The 17,181-nt window shown below is 45.3% G+C and overlaps 2 protein-coding genes across 3 annotated transcripts; one reads left to right on the plus strand and one right to left on the minus strand.

Annotated features, from left to right (window-relative positions):
• The first annotated feature begins 700 nt into the window (after positions 1-700).
• Positions 701-3,819, plus strand: LOC120824263 (L-selectin). Of its 2 annotated transcripts, none has more exons than XM_078107866.1 (8): positions 701-835; positions 930-980; positions 1,197-1,589; positions 1,674-1,778; positions 2,729-2,908; positions 3,073-3,162; positions 3,261-3,282; positions 3,460-3,819. In XM_078107866.1, exons 2-8 carry the CDS (start codon positions 950-952, stop codon positions 3,503-3,505), a joined length of 867 nt encoding a protein of 288 aa, XP_077963992.1. In that variant the 5' UTR covers positions 701-835; positions 930-949; the 3' UTR covers positions 3,506-3,819. The 2 variants fall into 2 exon arrangements, with proteins under 2 accessions (XP_077963992.1, XP_040040887.2); XM_040184953.2 differs by having other exon boundaries at positions 701-831.
• Positions 3,820-7,075: 3,256 nt separating this feature from the next.
• On the minus strand, positions 7,076-16,411 carry lmx1a (LIM homeobox transcription factor 1, alpha). Its single transcript, XM_040185388.2, has 8 exons — positions 16,192-16,411; positions 15,597-15,777; positions 9,947-10,167; positions 9,226-9,419; positions 8,787-8,864; positions 8,299-8,383; positions 7,920-8,102; positions 7,076-7,598 (listed from the first exon to the last, which is right to left on the minus strand). Exons 2-8 carry the CDS (start codon positions 15,773-15,775, stop codon positions 7,456-7,458), a joined length of 1,083 nt encoding a protein of 360 aa, XP_040041322.1. The 5' UTR covers positions 15,776-15,777; positions 16,192-16,411; the 3' UTR covers positions 7,076-7,455.
• Positions 16,412-17,181: the final 770 nt, after the last annotated feature.

Raw genomic sequence — 17,181 nt, forward strand, 5'->3', positions numbered from 1 at the left:
AAATATCCGTACTGTCAGGTGGGAAAATAAAGATGTCGTCAGTTGACTTCTGCTGACACACTGTTTATGTAGAAAGGTTCAGCCGCCAGCTCCACACACACCATCCACATAAAACAAAGATATCAGTAGGAACAATTACCCTGACCTGGCAGGATTTAATGTGTTTCTTCAGAGGGCCAGGATGAAGCTTTCCCCAAACACAGACCTCTCAATCTGTTTCACGTCCGATCCATCAGGTCAGTAACAGTTCTGCAGGAAGAGCTACGGAGTAGCTGAGGTAATCTGTTTTCACGGGGAACCACTATTGTTCGTTACAGTAGATTCACAGTGTTCCATGTAACTTCTGTAAACAACTTGAAGTCGCAAAGCTTCAGGGAAAGGACATACGATAATAAATCATCCTTTTTCAGAGGAATTATTCCTGTGTTGGCCCCCCCCCCCCACTGTGCTCTACTTCTATTTGAAACATTTATGCTTTGTTTTTCTCTTTTATTCGATGTACCGGCCCCTGATTTGCCACCAAGTTTACAGGAAACAAAGTGCGTTTCCAAAAAGTTCTGTTCAGGTATGAAAGGTCATCAAGTCACTCATTCATTCATCACATGCATTCACTCTGAAAAGTAAACATCCAGGTATTATGTGATAATGTTGGACTTCATGCACAAGTGAGAAATATAAAAGCCTTACAACGAGCCCGCTTGCCCAAAACGTTCATTCACTTGCTGAAACACATGTATGAAGTTTTTACATTGGATGCGATTGGAAAAGTAATTTAACAGCTAGCCTGTTCATATCAGTTTGAATTTTTTTTTATATCATAACATAGCAGATGTAAGTAAGTATGCTCATTCCACTATTTCATCCAACGGTATTCATCAATGCTATTATTACATTATTTTCTGTTTTATTTTTATTTGGTCAACCAACAGCTGTTTTTAGGTCACTGGTCATGAAAATGAAGGGGACGTTAATCCTTCTCGGTGAGTATTACTTTTAGCAATAATGCAAAATTGTATTGGATGCTGACTTGTGACTGCAGTGACTGTTTCTTCCTCTTCTGAGTTTGTATCCCTATGGTTGAATGCACTTATTGTAAGTCGCTTTAGATAAAAGCGTCAGCTAAATGACATGTAATGTAATGTAATAATGTAGTGTTGTTCTTAACTTTGTTTTTGTTTTTTCCAAACTTACATTAGGTATGTTGACCATGACAACCTTGGGCTGGAGGTATCATCACTCAGACACAAAGATGAACTGGGCCGAGGCCCGACAGTGGTGCCAGACCAATTACACGGACATGGTGGTCATCCAAAACCAGAAAGAGAACGACTATCTGGTCTCCCAGCTGCCAAAAAGAGAAAGAACTCCATATTATTGGATTGGGATCACTAAAAAAAACAAGACTGACCCTTGGACCTGGATTGGAAATAACAGCACGTGGATTGGTGAGAAGTCGTGGGCAGCGAACGAGCCCAACAACAACCACATCGGGGAGTTTTGCGTGGAGCTCTACGTGAATGGAGGAGAAAACAGTGGGAAGTGGAATGATGAGAAGTGTGCCAATCAAAAATACCCTGTTTGTTTCGAAGGTGTGCGGAGCTCATTCGCTTTGTTTGGTGTCACAGTTTCAAAAATGTTAGATGCTGCTTCCTTACCTCATTTTTTCTTATCAGCCCAATGTAAGGCAACAACATGTGAAAGAGGAATATGCCAGGAGACCATCGATAACACAAGCTGCGTCTGTGAACCTGGTTTTGAGGGAGACAGGTGCCAAACAGGTGAGAAATTTGCTATTTTGAGCGATGTCACAAAATATTACAGTAGCTGACGGGTTCATATTTTAAGTTTTCATATAATTCATGTAACTTATATTTCATATAAGGTGTCAATCGTACACTTCTAACAGTTTTCGTTGGGTTTAATTATTCATGTCCGAATGCTGTAAATTACGTAAAGGTGGAGAATTTAAAAAACTTATTTCGGGGAAGGTGTCAAATGAACTTCCCATTGTATCCCAACTCTGCCTCTCAGCGCTAAAAGAGCTTTATAGATCATAGTGTTCATTTTCCACACTGCAACTGCACTGTTTTGTTTCTCCCCACTTCCCACTACCGACCTAGAACTAGAAAACTCTTTGCACTACCCTAAACAGCAAGTTGGTGATTGAATGCTGAGAACAGGATATAGGATTTATTGCTAAAAATACACGTGGCATTGCTTTTTACTGCCTCTGTAGCTCATCGTGGAAACGAACACTCCTGCAAATGCTGCTCCGTATGAGGACATTTTGCCGTTAAATCAAAATGGTGACATTAATGTTTTGGGATCACGGCTTAATCCATTGTCTCCATGTTGTCAATTGTTTCTGCCATCATTATCGGGCCCCAATGCAACCTTAGAATGACGGAAGCCTTTCAATTTGCTGAGATTGCACACCAGAAAACTGACACTGGCAGAAATTTTGGATGTTGTAGATTTTTTAGCAGAGTAATATGTCACACTCTGATGTTATGGACTTCCTTATCTCCATCCTCAAAATATCCTTTGCATAGTTCACTGACCCAGTTCAAATGTCTTTCTGGACTAAATTTGTCGTCACAAGCCTCGCATCTGTTTCCTCTGTTTCCTGAAGCCGGGCTGAGGCTCCCGCTCAAAGTACTCATAACACTTGCATCAGCATGTACTTTCATACCTGCATCCACAAACTTGAACCTGTTTGTGCCCCCAGCGAAGGAATGCCCCCCCCTGTCTCAGCCCGATACTGGACACCGTAGCTGCTTGAGGGGAAAGCTGACGTCCAACTCAACCTGTGGACTGAAATGCTACCTGGGCTTCCTGATAACGGGACGGCAGGATTTTACCTGCAATGTCACCGGGGACTGGAGCGGGCCGAGACCTCATTGTGCAAGTAATGCTGTGAAGTCGTGTGACCCATTGTCCCGTTTTTGCTGTTTCTCTGCTCTGTGATGAGTTATTATTTCATGGGCAGTGGGAGCAAAAGTTCAAGTGATATCTATCGAAATGAAGTTATTGCATGACTCAGGATATGACCAGCATTTCTTCTCCTGTCAGTCTATGAACAGGGTATGTTTGCTGTTGCTGTGTGTGCAGCCTTTTCAGTCTTCTCCTGCATCTGTTTTTGCTGCATACGGCGCAGAAAAAGTTAGTATTTCTCAATCTCAATCCCGAAAAAACTGAGATGCACGTAGTTGCAACAGGCCTCAATACTGAACTGTTTTCTGTCTTGTGATGTCTCATAGGAAATAAACCTTCCCAAGTAAGGTCAGTACTTTTCCAAAGCCACTCCACCCATTTACCAGCAATGCATTCTTGAAGAGTTGAACAGTTTACTGCTTCCGTTACCAACAATGCTAAAATATTCAACGTTAAAACTGTTATTCAGTTCAGTAAATCCTCCAGTAAGTGACCCTTTATCGTCAGTCTGCTTGTCTCTTACAGAGAGCCTGAAGAAGCGACAGGTCCATCCAATGAGGCACATGGATAGCGTACAACTGGGACCTGATTTATATCCACTATATGTTATATATCTATAATGACCCCAATGCAGCTACTCGTATACATTTTAGTACATTGATTTTAAATGAACCTAAAACGCCACTCGCTGCTCAATCGGTGTTCCACAGTTTATTGCTTTGTCTAAATCACTGCAAGGTAAAGCTTCATTGGGTTAGACTGCATGGATGTAAATGTATGTGATGGTTCATTGCATGTGCATGCAAGTGTAAAATTATTTAACAACATCAGAGGTGAATTTCTGTGATATCTTTGTTTCATTAAATAAAATAAATGTAAAATGTGTGTAGTGGATGTGTGTCTGTGTATTTGTGTTCCCAGAGAGTTACGGGTGGTAGAGTGATGTCTTTCCTGAAAGAAAATGACGGTAAAAAAGTAGTATTTCAAAATCAGGCAATGATTGTTGCCTGCAGGACAATTAATAGCACTTTGCCATCAGTTGTGGAGCACATGCAACGACAACAAATGTTAAATCCTGTGAAATATCAGTGCGAGTGTTACACACTTTCATGCAGTTATGAGACAAAGTATTTTCTTATTTGAGATGCTTCAAGAATCCGTTGATACCAGACAAAGCTAGCATGACATTTGGCTGATAGTTACACTCATTTCTCCAAATGTAGGTCTGCATAATCCTACAGGAATCAAATATGTTTTCAAGGCGTGGCCATTTATTTCCGATGTAAAGGTTTGTCACGGATGAACGGCGTCTGAGCTCCCCCCCTTCCGTCGCATCCAACAGATGCAAGTCCACCTGTGAGCTCAGGTGTGACGATAACGTGGTGACCACACCGGCCAATCTTCAAATGTAATATTTTGCTGTATGATTCAATGTCCTCATTGGAACATTCTGACCTGTAGGCTCGGTCATTTAGTGATAGTAGCAGTAGTGATTTAATGTTATAATAGCTATTTTTTATCTGAATATTAGTTTGTGAAATTCTCTACAGCTGACACTTTTCATATAACTTCCTCTTTTGTTAAACCTGTGAATGGATTAACTGCTTTTTCAAATACTTAGCTGACCGCAATTGAAAGTTCCATCCTGTCTAGACTGCACAGCGGATTGGGTTCAGGTCAACCCTGTCGTCACTTTGCCTCACACTCATTTTGTCCGCATTCGAGAAACAACATTGCAATCTCCTGTGGGTTTCCCTTGGCTGTATATGATGTCAGCATGGTTATTCAAATCCCCCACCTTGTGATCATGGTGTGTTTATCAAAGTGAAATCATAATGCACAGTTGCTTTGACATCTATCATAGGAACACAGTGTGATTTCCCCTCTCGGGCGTCGTGACAAATCTGGACACTCTGGAGCCTTTGTCCTTTGGCACGCAGTGTAAATTCACCGACCATGAAGGTGACTACCTGACCAGAGAGGAGGACACATTCTCCTCTCTGGCCTCGGGACATTGGAGCAACCCAATGGGACAGAATGCGCCTCCCTGGGCATGTGGACCACGAGCCCACCAAATTGCTTGGTAAAGCTCTTTCCCCTCTCTCTGTTCCCCTGCAGAAGATCTCCCTCGCACTCCTTGGTCTCAGTCTCAATTTGTGTGACACCACGTCAGCTGTGTCTTTGAGCCGTCACATCCGTCATCAGTAACCGGAGACTTGAGGGGAACGCCGAGCAGATGAGGTTGATTTCGACCGAAGCTGATGGTCACATCTTTCGTTATCTACAGCGCAGCCATGCCCTCTGGTGGCCGAGGCTCCCCCAACATGGGAGGAGGAACGCGAGCGCTCACAATAACCTAAACGTCCTTTTGTCATGCTGGCATTCAGAAAACCGATCCGATGTCAGTAATTACAATTCCTTTCCTTTCCACATTTAGGCATTGTCCTTCATGAACTCCTCCCGTCCTCTGGGGAACTTCAGCCTCAGCACCCGGCGTCTTTTCTACTTGTGAAGAGGGATTCTCCCTGAATGGCACAGATGTGCTGCTTGGCTCCTTCTGCTTGGAATGACAGCCTGCCGAAACGGCGTTGAGCATGTGATCAGGGTTGGCGTTCTCTGTTGTACCACATGTGACCTCCTCAATAAGAACCGAGACTGTTGGGTCGGTCGGGGAAGTGGCAGAAGAGCTCTGAGATTACCAGAGTGACGCAACGTGTCAGTTTAATACATCCAGTGACCCGGACGGTGCTGTCTCTGAGTGGTAATGAGGTGATCCATTATCAGTCTATGGTGCGACGTGTCACACTGGGCACCGATCCCACATTTAAAGGATATTAGATCAGAGCTGATATGTTCTATGCCAAGTTATGTGTAAACCCATTGGCTGTTTAAGCATGGCATTTCCATATGGCTATATCTAACGCATAGAATCTTCCCTTTGTAATTGTGCCAATAGCGCACCCCCAGACTTGTTCTGGAAGTGGCCAATGGAGCATCTTCAGCAAAGCGTGGGCATCTGGGTTGGCGCTGCAACAGCATGAAGCCAATTATAGCGGTTAAAAGACAGAGGGTTTGTGGCCTGCGGTTGGCATGAAGGGTGCAATAAATAACCACACTGTCGACAGGAAACTGTTTGGCAACCGTCAGAATAATAATGAGGTTATTGCTCCTCGCTGTGACCGTATGATCACGGTTTGATTATTTTTCTCTTCCCACCCACGGCTGCTGGCAGCCATGTTTGCGTGCCAACTGTGCACGGACTCGCACACGAAGAAGGGGAAAGAGCCCTGCAGGTGACCGCCTTGGCTCCCTTCCACGACATTTAAGTCTGGCTTCCCTCGCTTCATCTACCTCTAAAGATACAAGGAACTACATTATGATACTTAGTATCCAACAAAGAATGTTGTTCCAGCTAACACATGAGCACATGCGCACGCCCGACACTTCAGAGGGCCGATACTCAGAGGCTAGACTCAAAGAAATACACACTCGGTGTACTCTGCTGCACACTTCTGTAGCTCTGGTTGGCAGCAGCATAGCGCGGTGACAGACAGTTAGATTGTTCCTGACCATTGACATGCGCTCTCTGCTCCGCAAGATCTGATTTCATAGTGGGAAATATGAGACGGGTCCAGGAGAGGGTTCACGGCTGGGGCAAGCAGGCACTCCATACAGTTGGGGCTCCATATCTCTGTGTCACCCTGGGTTTTTCTCAGCCTTCCTCAACCGGGATTGGTGCATTCCAGCTGGCCACAGTACCTGGGTGGTCCCCCATCCCCTCCCTCTCCCCGCCGCTCTCCTTTCGGGTCCTCTATGACTGGAGGAAGGAAAAGGCAGAAAAATGCAGCGTGCGGCCTTTGACCGCGGGGAGCACAATGTGAGCGTTGATGATGGCGGCGTGGATGTGATGCTTACCTGCCACTGACCCATACAGCTGTCATAGCCCAGCGTCTCACAATCTGATGATCCACCCGACAGCCGAGGGAAGATGCTTAGCTGACCCGTCACCTGGATTGGACCGATAAGCACCGAGGATGGACTGACCCAGCTCTCACCCTCAGCATGAATACCCTTTCCTCATAATAAAGGAGCCTGAGCCTCATGCTCCCTCTGCCACATTTAGAATACTGAATATTCACTGTTTCATCAGCATTGTTTATTGTTCCTTGTTGATTCATTCAAGGTGAACGTCATACACACATTGTGAGAATAAATACACACACCCAAACCATTATTTACATTAGTAGATGCAGTAACAATATCATGATCTGGCATTCAAACATGAGTGAGAGAGGTCAGACAGCGTCGTGCATACAGTACCGTGGGACGGTAAAGCATAAGAGGCAGCCGTGTAATCGTGTCCACGTGCATGCGGTACATCGCGCGGGATCACCGCGTACCCACAACCCCTTGGAGGTGATTTTGCAACCACTTCTTCAACTACACCTTGTGCACGGCACAGACAGAGAAATGATGAGACCGGAGAGCGATGGAGAGTGAGGGAGACGTGGCGCTTCGACCTCAGGAGGTGAAGTAAGAGTCCTGCATGGAGTAGAGGCGGTCAATAGGGGTGAGCAGTGAAGAGTCTCCCAGGGACAGGCAGTCGCTATCAGCCACGTGACACAGAGGGTCCGTGTCCATGGCGCCGTACAGACCCTTAAAACCTAAGAAAGACACAACATCATTGATTACTTTTTTTTTCACTCAAACCTTTTGATCGGACCCATGCTGAAAAAATGTGAGTTTTTCTAATGCATAATGACACGGAGCAGGAAACTGAGGTCCAAGTTTCAGAGAATAAACAAACTATTGTTCATTTTAAATGCACAAACTAACAATGACAACCTAATGCCAATAAATTATAATATTGTTTCCTTGGTTTGTTCATTCTACCGATCCCACTTATCACAAAAACTTTGTCCAGAATTCCATCAAACATAAACATTTGTTTCTTCATCCCGGCTTGACAGCTCTGGGGGTTTTACCGTAGGGGTGCATGTGATCCCCGGGCATCTGAGGAGGGGTCAGGCCCTGTCTGAAGGGGTCCATGTCGTAGTCCTGCGGCTCCAGCGTGGTGAGGGCCAAGTGCTGCTGCTGCTGCTGCTGAATGTGGGTATAGGAGGACCCCAGGTGTTCAAGCTCAGATGTCAAACTGCCACAGGAGGGTGCTGTGGGGCAAAGGAGACACCCATGAGCTACAATCCGTTACCGTAAAGCTTTGGTGACCTGTGCTAACTTGTGAAGTTGCTAGCTATTTAGCATCTCTACTCTGTCAGAAATGTGGTATTGTTTGTTTTTCTTTGTCGGCTAAAAGGTCATTGAGAAATATTGTGGTACTTAAAAATGTATTAATTTTCTCAATACCTGTGTGATGTGGCGGATGCTCTCGCTGCTCCTGCGTTCGCTGTTGATCCTGTTGCTGCTGTTGTCTCCTGGCCAGCTTCTTCATCTAAAAAACATCAGGCATAAATCTCATACAGGCCCTGATGTCAAGCATTCGGTCTCTCTGCCACGAGTGTGTTCACTCAATTGCAAAAGTATTAACAGTGAGGTAAGTGACATCTTTCAGTGGAGGAGGGAAACCACACATGTGCCCACTCTGTGAGGAAATGTGGGATTTAATCTGCAGTGATCTTGCAATGAGATGTCATCAGTTTCCTGTATGAAGAGATAACCAGGCTGATTTCCACTCTGGCATAGAAACACGTGCCGAAAGATTTCTTTTATTAGTAGCGCATATGACTGTGTGTGTGTGTGTGTGTGTGTGTGTGTGTGTGTGTGTGTGTGTGTGTGTGTGTGTGTGTGTGTGTGTGTGTGTATGTGTGTGTGTGTGTGTATGAACTTTGAATTACTTTGGCTCTTTGGTTCTGGAACCAGACCTGCACAACCCGGACGCTCAGACCAGTCTCTGCTGCCAAGGTCTCCCTTACCTTGGATTAAGATTCAGGGGGAGGAAAGGGGGAGAAAGTACGAAAGGGTCAAAATAGAAGAGGTCACTTGAAGGTTGAAAAAAAAAAAAAAATGGTCTATCACTTCACCGATCCGCCTCAAAGGAGGAGGAAAGCCTGATGCACTTATTACATGTATTTTTCTTGATACCTGCAAGGTAATTTAGTTATTGCTGTAGCATATCCTGCCGAACAGCTGAACACTTCTAGGAAAACTTCTTTATTATCTTTTGCATTGAAAATGTATGTATTTGTTCTTTTCTGAACACCATGAGAGCAAAATATGATTCAATGGTTTTCTGTCAACAGTGTACAACATTTGAACAGAGAATAAACACTCTACCTTTCTGCAAGGCTTCGATGAGACCTCGAAGGAGGCTTTAAAGGTCCGTCTTTGTTGGGTTGTCAGAATAGTGCGTGGTCTTTTGGGACGCTTGCTCTCCAGGTCTTCGGATCGAACTCTTCTGCCTCTGACCCTTGCAGATTCCTCCTCCTCCTCCTCCTCCTCCTCCTCCTCTTCTTCGTCATTACTTCTGCCTAGGGCAGACGTGTGATTGAAAAAAAAATGTTTATTCACAACCAATTGTTCACATATGCAAGACATGGAATCTGAGAGATTCAATGCATTATTTGCATTCTGCTAGTATTTTAGTCCCACCAAGTTTTCTCAACTTGTCAGATCTGTTGTTCACTTTTCTGCATTTCCCCAGAATCTAGAGTCACCCTGGAACCTTTACATTTCTTAATGAATAGATGCAAAAGTTGATCAATATTTGACATCTTATCATGATTTTTATTTATTTTTATTAGCTATGCCGCAGGAAACCTTGCCCCATGTATGTATTACTGTTTTTAATAATACAGTAGAAAGTTCAGGTTTGCTCATGTTAGTTCTACAAAATCACATGCTTATCAAATTCTAAACTGTCACAGAAATGACCACCAAGACACTGGGTCTAAACAACCCCTGTCCTTGTTCTTTCCAACCCAGTATTGCATGGCATCGTAACAAACCAGCGATTGGTGTACGTGTACAAACACACGTACACAAAACAAACCTGTACCTGTGTCCGAGGAGGTCTGGCTGGCCGCACACCGGTGAAAGTCCTCTCTGGCACACAGTAGCTGTCCCTCTCTGAGGACGCAGCGGTCTCCGGTCTGCAGGCGGCAGGAACAAACTCTGCAGGTGAAGCAGCGCAGGTGGAACACAGCGGACCCCGCACGCATCACCAGTTCTGCGGGAGAGATGGCCTCGGCACAGCCCCCACAACGCACTGCAAACAGACTGGGTGGGTGGGTGGGTGGGGGGGGGGGGGGGAGTGGGGGTGTAGCGACAGAAAGGAAACAGAGAGAAACTGTGAGAGCTCAGTAAATAACAGAGAGTGGAGCTTTTGTTTGGCTGCCCGAGAGCTGGAGTATAAGCTGAGACACTTGAGGACCCCTCGCTTCTCACCAAGAAGGGACTCCATGAGAGAAAATACTCGGTTGACTCGGGGAATGTTGCTGAGTCGAGCTGTCACTCAAAACAAGTGCCAACCTGACTTCTACCCTCTCCTCCTCCTCCTCCTCCTCCTCCTCCTGGCCCGGACCACTCAGACGCATACCCTCAGCGTGGCGGGGTGTGCATCTTAGCGCCTGGCAACCAGGACCGGTGGGCTTAGCCTCAGAGACTGTTGCCGTGGCTCCGGCTGCCTTGTCCGAGGCTGTGCTCCTGGGGAGGCAGGAGAAAAGCTCACGGCAGGCCATGGCTCCAGGCAAAGGGGGGGAATCAGATGCCCCGGTGGGAGAGGCTGAGCCGCCGGTACCATGAATTATCCGCGGAATTATCCCTAAGTCTGCTTTACCAGAGCGGGACAAAGACAGAGCCGGCCCCCAAGCAGCAGGACCATTGTCCGCTGGCTGGCACCGCGGCATTTTGGGTCTGTCACGCAGGATGATGCGTCATCATTCTGGAGCTGGCGTTTGTCTGCAGACCTGACTGGGTCAACAGACCAGTCAGCCCAGAGGCATGAGAAAGTGACAGCGGGTTTTTTTCTTCATGTTTTTGTTTTCACATTAAAATCCCAAAAGAAGAGCGTGCAAATGTCACTGATTTAAGCTGAGATTTCTTTCTTTTGCTGCTTTGTAGATAAAAACAGGAGCGCAAGAATGGATTACATTTTTTTATTTTTTACTCTGAATAACTGAATGATATTGTCCCTTCAGTATTTATTTTATCTTTAATGTCTATTTTATTACACAAATGTAATCGTTCACTTTTTTTACACAGTACGTTTCTAAAATATATTTGTCATTTTGGTCAATAAGGGCGGCACGGTGGCGTGGTGGTTAGCACTGTTGCCTCACAGCAAGAAGGTCCTGGGTTCGATTCCGCCCAGTGGCCTTTCTGTGCGGAGTCTGCATGTTCTCCCCGTGTCTGCGTGGGTTCTCTCCGGGTTCTCCGGCTTCCTCCCACAGTCCAAAGACATGCTCTGGGGATCAGGTTAATTGGGGACTTTAAATTGCCCGTAGATGTGTGAATGGTTGTGTGTCTCTGTGTAGCCCTGCGATTGGCTGGCGACCAGTCCAGGATGTACCCTGTCTATCGCCCGAAGTTGGCTGGGATGGACTCCAGCCCCCCCGCGACCCTGTGTGCAGGATAAGCGGTTTGACGATGGATGGATGGATGGATTTTGGTCAATAATTGAATTTTTCATCTGTGTGTTTTATCTCGGGGAGCTTTTATTCCTGAAATGACCCGTGGTCACATGCCGTTTGAAAAACAATTGTACCCAACAGAAAAGTACATCGCACGGCACAAAAAAATGCCAAGAGCAGTTGTGACAAAAGAAAGAAGAATAAGCAGAAATATTAGTGAGTGATTTCAGTGAATCCAAAACTCCCCATTAACTTTCAGCTGGAACAAATAATGCGTTTGACTTCCTATTGAATCCATGTTAAATTCCAATTCAGCACAATATTTACAAACAAACAAAACCTCCGACTAAAACATCAAGTAAACAGCCGGGTTGAGACATCCCTGTCAAAAGGTCCGGAGCCGCAACATCCTAAAGACAAACATTGCTGGGACCTCTTGCTGTTGCCGTGGGGTCGCTAAGGAAACGGCAAAGCCCATTCCCAGCAGCTCAGGAGGGTCAGCCTGGTTGGTTGACCCATCCGGGTCGTCTGCCCACCACGGCTTCAGTGGTATGTGCTTTAATATGGCCAACATACCGTCTGCGGTGTGTGCATTCCTGTGGCAACGGCAGATGCATCAACGAAACATTTTCCAAAAAGGAAGCGCGGCAGAGGGCAGTACACCCGGAACCCTTCCGGGTTCCTATGATACAGCAAATTGCCTGATTCAACGTCTCGCGGTGACTGCGGAGCCGCAATGTTCTGAGATGGTTCACGTTTCGAGAAATCGCTTTTCCATTTACGCGCCTCGTCCGCTTCTCCTCGTCGTACCCAGTGTTCTAAAGCGGCGTTAATGCAAAGGCAGGAGTACCTCCAGCGCTTATGAAGCCGCTCGTCGTGTTTAATATTTCAGAGTTTCCGTCGACGTGATTGGTCCAGAGGCCCTGCCAGGAGAGCGGGAACACTCAGTCGCGCTGGATTTAGACGTGGCAATTAGTGACAAGATGGTTGCAGAGGAGAAAAATCCTGCACTCCTGCACACTTACGATGCCGTGGTCGGCCACTCTCATGGTGGACGTACTGTATAAAACGAGTGTTGGGCAGAAATGCGTGCACACACACACACACACACACACACACACACACACAAACACATTTACTCTGCAGCAAAGCCCTCCTCTCTCAATATTCCTGCCTTGACTGCTGACCTTTGGCAGACAGACTGCTGGTCTAGTGGACATGCAGAGATACAGATCCTGTTTCTGGATCAGGTTAACCTGGATCCTTTTCTGGTGCACACGCACACACACACACACACACACACGCACACACACACACTCACAGAGCGTGTATCAGATACAGATCTTCGGGTCAAGTGCGGCGGCCGTCACGCCGCTGATCTGACGAGCAACCTGCTGTCCGTCCACATGGCCTCTGAACCGTTCAGCCAAACTAAATCTACTGACAATCGGAGGGACCTAAACATCACACCTGCGTACGGCTTCATTTAATTACAGAAAAGTCTAACGTAGGTATTCTGTGTCCAGTGTGACTGCTTCAGTTCGGACAAATAAACTAAATGAATCGACCACATCAGCAGGTTAGGAATATCCACGTACGTGAAAGTCTTCCAAAGAATTGTTTTGTTGTGGGAAAAATATATAACTTGAACCCTGTCAAGGAAGTAGATTAGCTTGTTAATACTATAATTATTGACAAAATTACTGTTACTGTTGTCATTGTTAAGTTTCTTAGTGCAGTTGCTAGATAGAATAGATTTACCAAAGAATTATAAGATAAATGAATAAATTTACTAAAAAATGTTGAAAATAAAATGGACTTAAATCCATCCTCGAAATCAACTGCATCTGTGTGAAGAAAATGCTCTTCAGATCTAAATTAAATTAAATTAAATTAAAAAAGAATGATTCAATCCATACAGGAAATGAGAGTTTGTTTCGGAAATAATATTTAGAATGTTCCTAAAAAGGAATATTTAGTTTTTTACCTCGTATAATCCGTAGTTTGGGTTTAACATTTTTCTTTTGTTATGTTTGTTGGTGGGCTTTTGCTAAATGATGTTATTTATACCTGATCCAATCTGTCTTTTCTTACATAAAGAAATTTCTTTAACTCTAGTACGTCCTGGCATCTCATGAATAATCTTTCCACATCCATTAATTAACAATTGAGAATGCTTGTTATAACCTCTTGGAGTCGGTAATAAATCACATGATGACACGATGATTGAAGAGTAATAAGTTAAAACAAGGCAGAAGATACAGACAAATGTTGTGACAGTGTGAACACACTTTTTAAAGAAACCCACATGGTGGACAACAGCGGCGCTCATGTGTTCTAAGGGGCCTTAACCCCAGACAGGACGATCTGGGGTGGGGGGGGCGTGAGACCTCAGAGGGCGAGCTCTGGCACCAGGCCTCCTGCTAATTGGTCAGGTCAGATATCTCACGGCTGGCCGGGCGTCGTCCCATCGCTCCACACAGGGGCTGCTGTGGGCCCCAGCTTTCCAGATGCCGCGGCACACAGCGCCAGGGCTCACGGCCCAGCGCACCCCCCCCCAAAAAATAAGTTCACACCATCCTCTGCGTCTTTCTTGAAGGGACGCTCCAGACCTTCAGACATATGGCTCTACTCTGCTAATTACCTCTCTCTTCTCTCTTTCTATGTGCATTTGGCCGATCCGTCCGCATCCCTCCATCCTTTACAAACTGTACTCTTGTCTTTTTTTTCTCCATTCTGCTCACAGTTATTGTGCTTACAGAGCTGCAGGCACCACTGCAGAGGGATCTGGTTGACTGGGCGGGGAACGTGTAGCGCTTCTTTTCTCGTTTCCCTCAGCCCGCTTGGCAGAGCGACCGTCACTAAACTGATCGGGAATAACGCGAGCTGCTGCCCGTTAGGTTTTTGCCGTTTCTGGCGGTGGTTCAGGTGAGAACATGTTTTGGAGAAAGAATGGAGGCATGATGCAGTGGGCCGGGCGATGGGTGATGGTAGTGGGAGCTTTTTGTTTGGGGGTGGGAGGTAAGGGGAGGTCGGTGGGGAGGTGGGTGGGGGGGGTTTGGCCGCCTCATTGACGAGACCATATGTTGTCCCCAGCTTGCAGTTGCCACGCCAATAGGCCTCGAAATTTTAACACTTTTTGACAATGTGTCAGTTGAGCTCTACCCCTGGTTGTGTGCTGTGTGTCTATGTGTGTGCGTGTTGTCTGAAGGTGTTACTGTGTTATTTTGTTTGTGCGTGTGCGAGTGTGTGTGTGTGTGTGTGTGTGTGTGTGGATGTACTCTAACATTCCAACTCCCTTGCCACTCCTTCCTCCTCCAGTCACCTTGTTCTCTTGATGCACTGTGCCAAGTTCCCGGCAAGTCCGCTTGCACCGTACACAGTTTGCACTTATACAACTATACACGTGCACACACACACACACACACACACACTCATAACAAAATCCTTTTGTCTTAACAATAAAAGCATCCATGTAATATATGCTGAACTAAGTAGGAATAGATGTGTTCATATTATAGTTTAAAGAGAGAGAAATCCCTTTAAGTCTCATTCGTTCTCTCTTTGCTTTTCTCCCTCATTCGCACACCAACACACACACAAACAGATGTACACAGTCAAGGTCAGATCTGGACAATAGGCATAATAAGGCACAACATTTTTAAGGGGCACGTCAAAAACTAAAATAAAGTTGATAAAATGAAAGAAAAAATGTAAACAGTATAGAAAAAGTAACAAATACCACAGGATGTTTTGGGGGATCACGTGGACTTACTGTTGGTAAGATATTTACAACAAAAGCAGTATTGCCAAAGCAAAAACTGCATCATGTGACTAGAACAAAATTTAGAAAATGAGAAATAATTATCTGGCACTCTAATGAATTATTATATGTAAATCCTTTCATTGAGTAAAAGTAAATGTATCCCAATATAAAGTCAGATGAGCTTATAACCCGGATGGAGGTGAAAGTGAGCTTCTCTCCAGACTTTAAAAAAAAAAGAAAAAAAAAGTAGTCGACGTGTTTTGCGATTTTTCTTTAAAACTTCAAACCAAACCGTAATGATCAGCACTCACTCCGCGTAGTCACGCTTGCAGTAAAGTTTGCGGCCCCGCAGGAAGCAGGAGGCGCGGAGCGCGTCCCCGCACGCCGCGCACCGCACGCAGCCCTCGTGCCAAAGGCCGTCAGTGACTCTGAGCAGGAATCGGTCTCTGATCAGCTGGTGGCATCCGGCACACACTGCCCCCTGATCCATATCTGCGAGGAGAGGGGGGGGGGGGGGGGGTCCTTTAATGAGAACACTTTTCCAATCATCGCAAATAATGTCGATGGTCGTTAGAATTTAATGGGAGAGGAAAGTTGGTTAAAAGGGAAGCTTGTTTTTTAAAATGTGGCTCCCGTTTTTTTTTCTTGACTGCTGCTTAATTAGACAAAATGAGAAGTTACTTTGGTGGCCATGGGACAAAATAGTGGTAAGAAAACGGTACGTGTAAAAAAAAAAAGTTAACGAAAAAATGTTTTTTAAAAAATGAAATCATCCCGCCGCAGTGACGCAACATTACGGAAAAAACATTGTCAAAAGGCCTTTATTTGACTAAAGGAAATTCCTGGTAAATCGATGTAGTAAAAAGACAATTTAGATGTAGTTTTGTGAATTAAAGAAGGCCGTACCTGCAGAGCGCGAGTTTCCACACGCCGTCAAAGTCTTCGCGTTCACAAAGTCTTCAGATCTCAGAGCATCTCCGCCTCTCAAAGTCCTCCTGCGACCTGCCGCTCGCCGCAAAGAGCGCAGCGCATCAAAGTTTCTCTCCGCAGCCTCCGAAGACCTTTCTGAGTCCGCCGGTATCGACTATTTGGGCTTTCTATCAATTATCCTATTAGGAGTGAACGGGAAGGAAGGACGGAGAGGGAGAGAGAGAGAGAGAGAGAGAGAGACTTCCTGCAGGTGCCGGTTACCTCTCTCCCCCCCTCCCCTCCTCCCCCCTCCCCTCCCTCTCTCTGCCTCTCTCCCCGCATTGGATGTTACAAAGTTACCAGAGAGATAAAAGGTTTGTGTCTTTCATTATAAAGAAATAATGCGTACAGTGCTTTGAAATTAAAGTGCAGATTGGAAGGTCATACTTTAAGGTCACATATTTCAAGATAGATAGATAGATAGATAGATAGATAGATAGATAGATAGATAGATAGATAGATAGATAGATAGATAGATAGATAGATAGATAGATAGATAGATAGATAGATGGATGGATGTATTGGTGGGAGGGAAAAATAGATGATAGATGGATAGAACGACTGATTAATTTGTTAATAAGATATATAAATCATATAGACTTTTTTAGGTTGTACTGTAGCTGTCCGCCAGTACTCTGCTTAAAGACCAGTTTTTCCCCTTAACTAATAACCCTCCTGCATTCAGACCTTTGCCCGTTTTTCTGCACTTGTGATTACAGCCTCCTGGTCGGATTTGTTTGCCTGGCCTGACTGAACAGTACCTCTGCCTCCATGAGGGTGGCGTGCAGGAGCCCAGGGGAAGAGCTTATATGCTTGTTCAGTATTGGCTCTTCTTTCCCGGGTGGAATCAAATAAAAATGAAAATAAGAAAAATAACCAGTCAACGTGTAAGTTGCCAAATCCTCAACTTATTTGTGAGCAGCTGGG

The sequence above is a fragment of the Gasterosteus aculeatus genome, chromosome 8 (genome assembly GCF_964276395.1).
Source record: "Gasterosteus aculeatus chromosome 8, fGasAcu3.hap1.1, whole genome shotgun sequence".
In the NCBI taxonomy this organism is placed as follows: domain Eukaryota; kingdom Metazoa; phylum Chordata; class Actinopteri; order Perciformes; family Gasterosteidae; genus Gasterosteus; species Gasterosteus aculeatus.

Excerpts from the sequence above, each read along its gene's own strand:
- lmx1a (XM_040185388.2), bottom strand. The coding sequence starts at position 15,775 with ATGGATCAGGGGGCAGTGTGTGCCGGATGCCACCAGCTGATCAGAGAC. Across the intron at positions 8,384-8,786 it reads TCCAGAACCAAAGAGCCAAA|ATGAAGAAGCTGGCCAGGAG; the intron begins GTAATTCAAAGT and ends GATGTTTTTTAG. Across the intron at positions 8,103-8,298 it reads GCATCCGCCACATCACACAG|CACCCTCCTGTGGCAGTTTG; the intron begins GTATTGAGAAAA and ends TTTGCCCCACAG.
- LOC120824263 (XM_078107866.1), top strand. The coding sequence starts at position 950 with ATGAAAATGAAGGGGACGTTAATCCTTCTCG. Across the intron at positions 981-1,196 it reads GGGGACGTTAATCCTTCTCG|GTATGTTGACCATGACAACC; the intron begins GTGAGTATTACT and ends AACTTACATTAG. Across the intron at positions 1,779-2,728 it reads GGGAGACAGGTGCCAAACAG|CGAAGGAATGCCCCCCCCTG; the intron begins GTGAGAAATTTG and ends TTGTGCCCCCAG.